The sequence below is a fragment of the Globicephala melas genome, chromosome 12 (genome assembly GCF_963455315.2).
Source record: "Globicephala melas chromosome 12, mGloMel1.2, whole genome shotgun sequence".
Classification (NCBI taxonomy): domain Eukaryota; kingdom Metazoa; phylum Chordata; class Mammalia; order Artiodactyla; family Delphinidae; genus Globicephala; species Globicephala melas.
This window is the reverse complement of record NC_083325.1, coordinates 78,835,872-78,848,779: the sequence shown is the minus strand read 5'-3', so window position 1 is coordinate 78,848,779 and position 12,908 is coordinate 78,835,872. Positions and strand designations below refer to the sequence as shown.

Sequence of the window (12,908 nt, the reverse complement as noted above, 5' to 3'; positions counted from 1 at the left end):
ATACACACTACCGAATGTAAAATAGATAGCTAGTGGGAAGCAGCAGCATCGCACAGGGGGATCAGCTCGGTGCTTTGCGATGACCTAGAGGGGTGGGATAGGGAGGGTGGGGGGGAGGCTCAAGAGGGAGGGGACACGGGGACATATGTCTGCATATGGCTGATTCACTTTGGTATACAACAGAAACTAACACATTATTGTGAAGCAATTATACTCCAATAAAGATCTATTTAAAAAAATTTAAAAATATCTTATAGAAAACATTTGAACTTCATTTTCGATACTAATCTTGATATAGCATTCTCCAGTATTTACTTTTCTCATTATTTTTATCTGAGAATTCCTTTCTATAATTGACATCTGTTTTAAAAAGAACTCTTTTCAAAAGACCTAGTTAGTGAGCTACTAATAGTGGTAGTAACTGGATGACAGACCATACCTGCAATCTATTTTTCTTGTGCTCTGAGGACAGAAAATGTTAAAAAACTAACTGAGAACAAAGATATCTAGCATGTTTCAGTCTCCGTACATGTTAATCTTCGTAGGTTTGGTACCACGTATGTAGCAGCCGTGGAAAAGGGTGTTACAATACAAGACTCAAGGAAGATGGTGGCTGTACCATATGGTACAATGAGATGCAGGTAAGGCTCACAGAGTCTTATTAAAATTGGTAGGAGTAGACTGCATTTATCTGTAAAAGTTACGTATCAGCTCTTGTCTATTTGTGAACTGTGAGAATTAATGAGTGATTATGTTATGGTAGTTCATAAATTGTAACCTGTGAGTTCATCTCTTCAGAAATCTTACTTCCATTTATACTAAGTATTACAGCCTTCCTGGTTTTATTTAATGCTGTTAAAACGCAACTCTGTCGATTTCCTCTCCCTTTCTTAGTTGCTGTCTGAGGTAGAAGAACATCTGAACTGTACCATTTCGCAGGTTGAGCCAGATATAAAGGTACCAGTGGATGAATTTGATGGGAAAGTTACTTATGGTCAAAAAAGAGCTGCTGGTGGTAAGCTTTGAATTACTTTTAATACTGTTTTAAATGTGAATGTGTCCCTTTTTTGAGCTTCAGTTTAAGAAGAGAGTATTTCATTTCCTTATGTTTAGTGTATATTTTTAGCATATTAATCATTCCCTCCTTATCAGTCTTACAGCACTTTATTCATACTTGTCTTGCAGCATTTTTTATTGTGTGATCTGTATGTGAATGGACAGCAGCTTTGCTGTTTCTCTTGAGGTGTTAATGTCATAAGAGTAGTTGAAAATGTATGGAATTATTAGGAAACAAGAGAATAATGGTAATTTTGAACAAGGGGTAACCCAGGATACTATTTATTCCCTCTGCCTGCAATGCTCTTAGCTCATTCCGGACATTTTTTAAAGATTCAGGCTAAACTGGTGGTTTCTAAACCAAGGAAAAGAGACTAGGGGAGGAGTTGGTAGGGGTATTGGGACAGCTGTTAATAAGGAAGGCCTAATCATTTATTTTAATTGATGTAACACTTTTAGAACTCAGTTTATTTTGTAGATAACTTGCTCAGTAGTACCTCTTTATCGCTAGGAGCAACGTTTAAGTTGATGTAATTGAGCCAAAGCATTGCTGACACGTTATTTCAGGCCTGCCGCTCACATCACTTTGTGATTCGTGTGTGTGACACAGGTGGAAACTATAAAGGCCACGTGGATATCTTGGCACCTACAGTTCAAGAGCTGGCTGCCCTTGAAAAGGAGGCACAGACGTCTTTCCTGCATCTTGGCTATCTTCCTAACCAGCTGTTCAGAACCTTCTGATTTTAACATTCACTGAATAGGGTTTGAATAATAGAAGTCTATAGTCTTAAAACTCTAAAATAGTTGTACTGCTTCCAAGCAGCAGTATTTATAGTAACTTAAGCTGTTAACGCTAACTCTTGCATGTCAAGAAACATCAGTCTTAGGAATTCTTCATAGAATGGCAACCTAATGAAAATAATAAATTTGATGACTATATTTTCATGCAAGTTTGTGTCTTATTTTAAAATTATTTCATCGTTTTTCAAGAAAGCTCTGGGTTTATGAAGTAAAGTTTATGGGTATGTGCATTCGGCAGAGGACCTGTGGAATTTTCACAAGAAGTGGTCCTAAATAGAGACAGCCTTGAGACGGCCATGGTCGCCTCGGTATATGTTGAAGCTAGAGAAGAGTCGTGGCATGAAAGAAAAGTGTATGATCCTAAGGTGGAAGGCCAGCTGGGTTAGTTTGGAGGCCTAGAGTTTTTTAGGGACTTAGAAAAGGTTCTGTGTCTAAGGACTGATGACTGATTTGGTGATGGTGACCGTGAAGATGTATTTCTGAAGGTTTATCTTCTTTTTAAGAACCTTTCTTTCCAGGTGATACATACTGTAAAGATAAAACTATTCTAATGTCCCTCTAGGTCATAAAATTAAATTTAAAGGCCGTTCTTTGAAATACATTTCCTCAAACCCTCTTGCCTAAAATACCAGAAGGAAAAGGGACAATTTATATAGATACAGTTGAATTGTGGCTTTGTACCTTTTGACTCTTGTTCATAAAGTAGTATCTTTGGGAAAATTATTCTTACCCTAGAGATTCCTTAATAGCACAGGCTATTATAATTCCTTCTATGGTGGTTTTTCAATCTTTTAGCACTGAAATATTTTCTTCAAGCAAAATCTTGAGTGAAATTCACTGTGTAAGCAGTGGGAAAACCATTACCTAGTATATTGAGTCATAGTTTATGTGAAATGATTATGAGGATTCCATTCTTCCACTTATATCTAGACCACTGTCTTTGCTTTTTTTTTGTTTTACTTCTACTACATAGAACAAGTAGTTTTTCTTTTATTTAGCAAGTAAGGGGGGTGGTTTACAGAATAGATTAATTCTTTTTTGTGACTTTTGTGACTTTTTTTTGTGGTACGCGGGGCCTCTCACTGTTGTGGCTCTCCCGTTGCGGAGCACAGGCTCCGGACGCGCAGGCTCAGCAGCCACTCCGCGGCATGTGGGATCTTCCCGGACTGGGGCACGAACCCATGTCCCCTGCATCAGCAGGCGGACTCTCAACCACTGCGCCACCAGGGAAGCCCTGTGACTTTTCTTAATTAGCAGCTATTAAGAATAAGTTTCCATATATTTAGTGATCTTTCTATTTTTATATCACATAGTTTTTTTAATTTACATAATACATTATCTGTAAGTAAGAAGTACATAAAGTTACTCAAAATCCCAACACCAGAGAAACACACTTTTAACATTGTATATATTATTTTCCAGATATTGATACAAAAGTAAAACAAGAGATAAAGCAAAGAGATTTCTATAAAAAAATTATTTAATAGCTATATAGTATTTTATTGTTTAAGTGTTCCATATATTATTTTAACAGTCTTCTATTGCTGGATATTTAGGGTAAATCCAATTTGTCACTAATTTCAACAATACTGAGAACAGTTTTACACATAGTTATTCATATGTTTGCATAATATTTCTTTGGCATAACTTTTTTTTTTTAATTGGGGTATAGCTGCTTTACAATGTTGTGTTAGTTCCTACTGTACAGCAAAGTGAATCATCTATATGTATACATATATCCCCTCTTTTTTGCATTTCCTTCCTATTTAGGTCACCACAGAGCACTGAGTGAAGTTCCCTGTGCCATACAGCATGTTCTCATTAGTTATCTATTTTATACATATTAATTAGACCACTGTCTTTGGTGATTTCCTAGAACTACCATAACCAATCTCAAAGCTGTGTGATGAGCTCCTTGCCGTGTTCATGCCCATTGTTAATCACTGCTTTAGAAACAAGTTTTGAATTGACATAATGGCAAGGAAAAGTCTTGAGATTTAGAGCATTTAAGATGAGAGCTGGGTTTCCCTGGTGGCACAGTGGTTAAGAATCCGCCTGCCAATGCAGGGGACACAGGTTCGAGCCCTGGTCCGGGGAGATCCCACGTGCCGTGGAGCAACTAAGCCCATGCACCACAACTACTGAGCCTGTGCTCTAGAGCCCGCAAGCCACAACTACTGAGCCTGCAAACCACAACTACTGAATCCTGCGCACCTAGAGCCCTCAAGCCACAACTACTGAGCCTGCGAGCCACAACTACTGAATCCTGCGCACCTAGAGCCCGTGCTCCACAGCAAGAGAAGCCACTGCAATGAGAAGCCCTCACACCACAATGAAGAGTAACCCTCGCTCGCTGCAACTAGAGAAAAGCCTGCGTGCAGCAACAAAGACCCAATGCAGCCAAAAATAAAATAAATAAAAAAAAAACGATTAGAGCTGGAAGAGGTCTTTCTGATCTTGTTCATGTTCTCGTGTTATAGGTACAGAAACTGAGTTTCCAGGAGTACGTGTTCACACAGCTCAGTTGGTAGAACCAGGACCAGAACCTGGGTTTCCTAGTTTAAGCTTTTACTCTTGGGTCTCCATTTGGAAGATGATTCTCAGGTCCAAATGAGGAGGTTAGAGAGGAATGCTAGATAGAGCTGGGAGTCTGTGGAGGGGTATTTGGTTTTTCTCCTCAAAGTACTGTCTAAATGTTGTTACTCAGGCAATGGAGTTTTTAAAAGAGGAAGTGACATGTAATCAGACCAGTGGAGGGGTTGCCTGGAAACCTGACTTTCCACTCACATCACCATGAATCCTTCCGTTTATGCTGGGTCCCTGCTTCCATTTTATTTAAAAAAAAAAATTTATTAATTAAAAAAAAATTTTTTTTTTAGGCCACACCGCACGGGACATGGGATCTTAGTTCCCTGACCAGGATTGAACCTGTGCCCCCTGCAGTGGAAGCACAGAGTCCTAACCACTGGACCGCCAGGGAAGTCCCTGGGTCCCTGCTTCCAGGTGCCCATTGTTCAGCCTCCGATTAATGCTAAGGATGTGAATGATTGTTAAATTCTGGTTATGTTGTGGTCACTGAGCCATGAGAGATGCTCATTGCCCCTCCTTCCTATTAGAAATGGAGCCTCCTGAGCTTCAGTTGGTACTGGATTACCTGGCTGGAGACGGTCCCTCCCAGATTCTGGTCAGTGGGGTGTGAGATGGGTGATGTGTGATGTCCTTCCACCTGCCCTTTCCCTCCCCCCTCAGGCTGGAACCTGGTGTATTAGTGAGTCAGTGTTCACCGTTAGAAAAGTGTTATCCTTGGGGAGTGGCAGAGCAGTAAGACAGGGGGAACCTGGGTGGCCTTGTGGAAGAGCTGCCACCCTCTCTCAGAGGCTGCCTGGCATAGTATGTTTAGGTCCCCAGTTACCACAGACACTAGAGGCACTTGAGGGTCCAGAAAATGTTAAAATATTAACCAGCCAATGTTAGTATTTCCGACTCACAGAGTCAGCTCTACCTACTATTATAGTGTAAGAATTTATGAGTGTACTCACAGATCTCTTACTGTCAGTCTCCCCTCTGCACAGAAATGCCTAGACCGGCCCCACCTTCAACACTTGATAGACATGCCCTCAGGTCTTATGAGTCTTGGCACATTCTCCTCGTCACCCATCTCATCTTCTGTTCACCATTCATTCTCTTCAAAGCTACCTTCAAGCTCTGTTAGAATTATACTTTTCATAGTGACGAGTGGTTTTGTGTTTGGGGAATTTTTTTTGCTATCCAAATTTGAATAAACTTAAATGAGCTTCTCTAACTCTGGGTTGTGTCTCCACTGTATTGCTAATCTGGAAGATACTGGGAGCCTCTTATTAGGACAGAGCCACCCGAGAGAACATAGAAAACTAAACAGAAGGACCAAATGCTTTCATTGCCTAGGGATGTTTGCCTTAAGAGAACTGATTCTAAAGGGCTCCAACTAGTGGGATTATAGATTGCCAAAACCTTTCTGTACCTGGTTCTTAATACATATTTTTCTATTATAAACAGAAATGAGAACTTCAGGTTAGAGTAATCCCCACCCTCCCCTCCTTTTTTACTTATATTCCCACTCGCAGAGAAAGTCACCACTAAATAACATTTTGGCTCATTTCTTTTTTTCTGTACATTTTTTGGTATACAGTTTAGATCTTACCTATATGTACAATTTTTATATCTTCATTTAATGTAAGTATTTTTCTTGTTATAAATACTTTAATGGCTGCATAATCCACTGAAAGTGCTGTGGTCTGTAACTCATGAGCTTTGAGGGAAACTGAAGAGGATGTGAATCTCAGATGTCAAGCCCGGATGCGATTCCGGCTCTGACCCTACTAGCAGGTGACTGAAGCGAGGTCCTTAGCTCTCGAAGCTTCTGTCTCTTTGTTTATAAAAATGGTGAAAATAATTCTCATCACTCAGGATTATGTTAAACATGCAGCCAAAGTCAGCAGATAAGAGGCGCTCATACCATATTTTACGGTATTTACACTGTTTACAGTTGTCCTGTGTTACCGTCAACATCTTTGTTCTATCTTTTGGATTGTTTCCTTCACCTGGATTCCTAGAAACTGGATTCTTGAATTAAAACCAATGAAGCTGATGAAGATTTTTCAGGGTCATTTTCAGATTGCTTTCTGAAAGGGTGGTACTGGCCGACGTTCACATTAACAATATAGAAAGAACTCTACAACTTTTTTTTTTTTTTGCGGTACGCGGGCCTCTCACTGTTGTGGCCTCTCCCGTTGCGGAGCACAGGCTCCGGACGCACAGGCTCAGTGGCCACGGCTCAGGGGCCCAGCTGCTCCGCGGCATGTGGGATCCTCCCGGACCGGGGCACGAACCCCCGTCCCCTGCATCGGCAGGCGGACTCTCAACCACTGCGCCACCAGGGAAGCCCTATACAACTTATTTTACAAACTGAAATAGTACTTGTTGCATTTAAAGTTTGCTTTTGTCCTGTCTCTTCACGCGCTGTGTGAGCTGGTGCTGGTGAGTGGAGGTCCGCATGTCCAACTGGCAGCTTCTCTGCACATGACACCTTAGCCTCCACGCCCTCCCCTCTCCTGCCCCACCGCCATCATTATGCTACAAACAAGGATCCAAATTTACTGTAAATAAGGTACAAGGCTTCTTTCTTTCTTTTTTTAAGGTAGAAGTGTGTGTGTGGCAGTGATCGAGAACGGTCCAGATTTAAAAATAAAAGTTGGTTCCCAGCCAATTCTAAATGGGCAAAACTACGTAGTCAAGTTTTTCACCTTATTCTTCTGACTTAGCAGGGAACTGTATACTTTATTGCAGCTTGAATGAGATATGTAAAATATGAAAAATGTGTAGGTAAATATAAATGAGATCTGGGGTAGTTTCCTTTATATAATACTTTTATTATTTCCCTATAGATGCTGACGTCTATCAGGAATTTTTTTCCAGGTGACCTTATTTGGGAGAAAAAGGAATATTTGTTAAAAGGGAAAAAATGCAGTGGAACAGGAAGGAAAGGGAGGGATAGTGTTTTGCTACTCTAGAGTAACTGATGGAGGATTCCTTTGGTGGGAGGAGTGGCAGGGGAATTTTTACTGTTGTTTTCCGTCCTGTGGATTTAAATAATTACCTTTCATTAAAACCATTTAAAGCTCTGGTTTTTCTTACAGTGATTCGACTTGTACTGGTCAAAAGTGTTGATAGGGAATTGGAAATAGAGATAGGAATTGGAAAGAATTGGAGTCAGATAGGCCTGGACCTGATCCTAGCAGTGCTCCTGACTTCTAGATATAAGTCACAGGCAGAGATCTCCAGGTCTAAAGTGGGGCCTGGAAGCTGCACTTTAACAACTTCCTTAGAAGATCGTGATGCAGATGGACCTCAGACTACACATCAGGAAACGCTGTTACGGACAAATGGCTCTTAGATCTTTAATTCCCACTGCAGTCTTTTACCCCAGGACTCAAGCAAGGTGACTGAAAAGGGCACCTGGGGAGGGAGGTGCTTGCAGTACTAGAATCGCCTGGCTTCCAGGGCTGGTCCACCGCCTTTAATGAGGTTCCTTCCCTTAGGTCAGTGGCCAGGTCAGCCCTGGTGTGCATTGGGACCTCCTTAGGGAGCTTTAGAAGAAAATACCAGTATCTGTACTTCACCTCCAGAAATTCTGGTTTTCTTAATCTGGGGTGGGGCCTGGTATCCCCGGTGGTGCTTATGCATTGAGAGCTGCTGCTTTAAGCGGCCTGACCAGATGTTTCTTGATCCTGCTGCAAATCATCGTGTGCCCTCTGCACGTGGCCCAGCCGATACGTGTCTTAAAGTTAAATATAGTTTAGATTCATGCTGGAGCCCTTGCTGGTTATACCATGCAGCAGAGGTTATTGTAGAGGAAAACTTTGATGAAAGTGGTACCATTTGTCATTTTTGAGAGACTAATAAGGTTATTTTAAAAATAAATTTTGCCGCCAGATGAGTTTCGTTCCTTTCAAAATTGTTGCTTTAGGGATTCAGACAAATCTTTTTAAGGGTGCTTCGGTTTTTCAAAACCCATTCGGCCTTTTAATTTTTTTCTTTTTGCCACTTGTTCGTATTTGAACCATTTCCTCTGCTTTCCACAGAGCCACATTATAAGCCTCTGGAAATCATTGGCTCAACTCATTATTTTACCTTAAACCTTGTTCCCCAGCTTGGTAACTCATCCGGTTCACCAGAAAAGGCTTTGGTTGGCTGTTGGCTGTATGTTGCCTTAACTTAAATCCCAAAGGATAAATACTTGCTACTGCCAAGGAGGACTTTGAGGGGGCAGCCAGAGGTTGTCTCTCTGCAGGGCAATAATTGGATGGTAAGGGCGTTCTACTTTTTGTGGTGGCTTAGGGTCTCAGGGAGGAGAGTCTAGCTTGGGAAACCCTGATCAGAATAGGAGTCACCAGGGTGAGTGTGGAGGTGGAGAATGATGGCCAGCAGGAACGGCATCAACTGAGTCTCGTAGGAGCAGCAGTGTCTGCTAATGAGTTTCGATTTTCCTTTCCTATAGTGTGATTCCCCTGAAATCCTCAAATGTTGCTCAGGGCGTTGGCACTTAGGTATGTCAGTATGACTTGGGTAGTAAAAGGAGGGCTCTGTCCGTGTTTGGAAAGGGAGACGTTGGAGAGTGGGGCAATTGGTTAGGACCCTGTCCCGTGGGAAATTGTTACGTAATGGCAGGAGGGGACAAGAAAGCCTTCTGGAGCAATCGTCCAAACCAAAGCTCAGCAAAAGGTGGCAGTCAGGCTCAGGGCAACCAGGTTTAGCAGGCGCACCCACGACTTCGTAGCCATATTTGGGAGAGAATTGGCTCAGCGGTAGTTGCACAGGCTGGAAGCTTGAGGTATTTTGTTTGGCTCTGAAAAGCTAGCAATTTGGAGACATTGAATTATATCCATATCATTAAATACCGTTCACTTAGAATATTGGTGTTAGTTCTGTTGGTTGTAATAACAAACTCTATTATATGCTTCCGTCCATAAATTTTTTATTCATTTCCCCGCTGTTGGCTCACAACCCAGCACCAGGAGAAGTGACGCAAAGGCAGCAGGGCCCACCTCTACCTACATCAGCTCTCTGGGGTCCGTGGCTTACCATTTCCAGCCAAGTGCACCAGGTGGCGTTCGTGTCACACTGTGAATACCCACAAAGACCTAAACCCTTATGCTGGGATATTTTTACCACTTGGGGTCACTTAAGGATTACCTGACTTCCTTTTTTTCTCTGCTAAGCAAATCACAGATTCAAAGGAATTATTTCCCATTACATCTGTCAGAGTCTGTGGTCTTTTTTTCTGGATCCTGAAGGCCAAGAGATGAGAATTAGGATTTTTTTTTTTTACCCGGTTTGTGCAGCAGTGGTTTCTCCTGTTACAAAGCACTTATGGGACCCTGCAACCTGGGCCCAGCGTTTGGGAGTTCTCTGTACAAAAGAACTTCCACACGTGTCAGAATTGCATTTATGCTAATTGCCGTTCTCATTACCATCTCCAGAACGCAGGCTGCTTTTCCTCAGTCATTTCCTTGATTCTGCCTGTCTCTAAAGGCCCAGATCTGAACACAGGGCAATGGGGTATCATGTTAACGCCACTCACCTTCCTGCCATTCATCCGGTGATCCTAGGAATTACGGCATCGCCCTTTGAGAGCACGGTGGAGATTTGTGTGATGATCCCCAATTGACTTGGCCTGCCTGTGGGTGGGAAGGGGTGGGGTGAGGGCAGGATGTGTGGGCTCAGACAGGCAGCCCAAACAAAGAGCCTAGTCACTTCAGAAAGTGACTGTGCCTCCTTATTTGAAAAGCCAAAATGATAAGCGGACACCCCGAGTGCCAGTCTCCCTGCCCCCCAAGTGACTTCATGGGATTGAAGGTTAAGAGAGATCTGAGTGGGAACAATGACCACATATGTGATCTGTCCTTTGCTCTCTACTTTTCTGCAAAGAATAACATCTTGCGGGGTGGACGCAGGAGCCTTGAGTCATTATTCAAGAACAGCCTTTTCTGGTATAATTTAAAACTACAACAGGAATTCATTTATTTTCACCATTTCAATTTATAATTAATTCGTGTCAACCCCCAGTCAAGAACCTGAAATGGGCTTTTATTGCCTTAATTAAGTCCAGAATAACTTGGACACTTAAGGCCCTCTAAAATTTGGTCCTAGCCCTCCTAGCCTTATTTCTTTTATTCCCCAAGTCACGTTGAACTTGGTCTTCTCATTTACCTCCATGTATAACAAGAGTTAACATTAATTGACCCATCCCTATTTGCCAGGTATTGTTCTAAGTGCTTACTCGTCTTAACTCAGTTAACCCTCATAACTCCAGAAGATAGGTTCTAATAGTGTTTCCATTTTACAGATGAGAAAACTGAGGCTCCAAGCGGTGAGTGATTTACTTAAGATCACCTGACTAGTGAGCGCGTATCCACTACGCCCTGTCATTCTTGCCGCTGGCCGCTGTTGCCTCCTGGGAGGCCTTCCCGCCTTCCCTTTGCCTGTCAGATGCCACCCAGCCTCGGGCATTGGAGTCACTATTACCTCCTTTGTGGGGGGCAAGAGAACACCCCATTTTTGAATACCAACCATGAGCCAGATATTTTATATGCAGCCTCATGTAAGAGCCAATGTTCTTTTTTCCTGCAGATAAGGAATTCAAGGTTCCGAAAGGTTAAGACTGAGGCCAGAAGGTTAAATCAGGGCTCCAGAATCTATGATTTTTGGTTCCATGCTCTGCCTTTAGGAAGCCTTCCAGTACATTACTCTTGGTCTTGCCCTTATACTTTAGATAGCTCTTAATTCTAAAAAAACGATTTCATTACTTTTGCCCCCTCTGTGTCTTCAGGCGGGTCCAAAGTACTTCTCATGAAGGGTTTCTGGGCTCTACTCCCTTTTCTCTTCCTGCAGTGTGCATGGTTGGCATATGACAGATACTGATTAACTTATTTTTCACGCCATGGGGAAGAGTCTATCCACTTGCCTGACAGTGACGGCCGTTCTGCGGAGACGGAGGCCCAAAACCGAAAGGCATCTGTTGACTTTTAACCCTGAGCAGGAACGGCCAGGACAGGATCGGAGACCAGGACCGCTTTCAATAGGAGAAGATAGCTTTTAACTTCTTCAAGAGAGTTTGGCCAAAACATGAGCATGGTTTTGAACATACGGGGCCCAAAGCTCCGACACCCCGTGGCTGAGGTTTCAGTGTTATGGTGGACCCATACTTGCAGAGAAATATGTGAATTCATCACAGTTATTTTTGTAGCATTAAAGTTGGCGAACTTCCAAGTCAGGAACTTTCTGCCTTTGCAGTTCTCGGTTATTTGAGGCTGGATGACTCACTTTGTGTAACATCCTCTTGTTTTCCTCCTTTTCCTCCCATGGGTCCCCTCCTACCTGAGAGGATTGGCAGGGGCAGAGAGGGTTGTGAAACTCAAGCCTCTGTCGACAACTTCTTTTCAGTTTTGTTAACGTTTGTTGGGAAGCTGTCTTGATCTCCTCTTCTCTTTTCCCCATTAGGCAGGTCACTTCCTCTTCTGTGCCCTCCAAATCTTTTGTTCGTTCCTTTATTGTAACATTGATATTCCTACATTTTTATTTACCTGCTTCCATGTGAGGGTCTCTTCCTAGATAGGGTAGGTCCTTTACAGCAGGTCTGATTTCAGTATCCTCAGTACCTGGACCGGAGTCTGACCCCAAGAAGATCGTTTAGTAAACATTTGTTCTGTTGGAAGGAAGGAAATAGGAAGAAAGGAAGGAAAAATGGATGGACGGATGGATGGATGGATAAACGAGTTATCACGAGAAATTTCTATGAAGGAACTTTAGACATTGGCTAGCAAAATAAGGATGAGAAGTTAGGATTTGTTACCTACTTAGTTTTTATTTTTTGGACAGGAGATCTGCACATCCTAAATACAAGGCCACTGAAATAGACAGACTCCAAGCCTCACCTTTCTCTTTAAGAAGGATTAATGTTTTTCAGACTGACTGTACTGGCTTAACCCAGAACCACCTGGCTGTTCTTGGAGGAATCCTCACGACCACTGTCCTCTCTTCTGTCAAGTCATTCTGAGACACAGCAGCAATAGCCAACATGTAGGTGTACCACCATGCTTTGCTTTTTTTTTTTTTTGTCTCTACACCTCTGCAAGGCAAGAATAATTATTTTCCTCTAAGGAAACAGAGGTTCAAAGAGGGGAGGTAATAGTTAACGATAATAGTTGGAAACTTCAATACCCCACTTTTAACAATGGATAGAACAACTAGACAGAAGATGAACAAGGAAATAGAATACTTGAACAACACTATAAACTGACTAGAAATAACAAATATCTCTACAACACTTCACCCAGCAACAGAAGAACACACATTCTTCTCAAGTGCACATGGAATATTCTCCAAGATAGACCACATAGTAGGCCATGAAACAAGCCTCAGTATGTTTAAAAAGATGGAAATTGTATATATTCTTCGATCACAATGGGAGAACATTAGAAGTCAATAAAAGAAATAACAAATCTGTGGAAATT

General features: G+C 42.2%; 1 protein-coding gene across 1 annotated transcript in view; it reads left to right on the top strand.

Annotated features, from left to right (window-relative positions):
• Window positions 1–1,995, top strand: part of DDX1 (DEAD-box helicase 1) — a 33,750-nt gene extending 31,755 nt beyond the window's left edge. Inside the window, exons 24-26 of the mRNA XM_030844455.2 lie at window positions 546–641; window positions 895–1,015; window positions 1,667–1,995. Of these exons, the coding sequence (XP_030700315.1) occupies window positions 546–641; window positions 895–1,015; window positions 1,667–1,797 (348 nt within the window). The 3' untranslated portion in view covers window positions 1,798–1,995. The remainder of the gene's footprint in view (window positions 1–545; window positions 642–894; window positions 1,016–1,666) is intronic.
• Window positions 1,996–12,908: the final 10,913 nt, after the last annotated feature.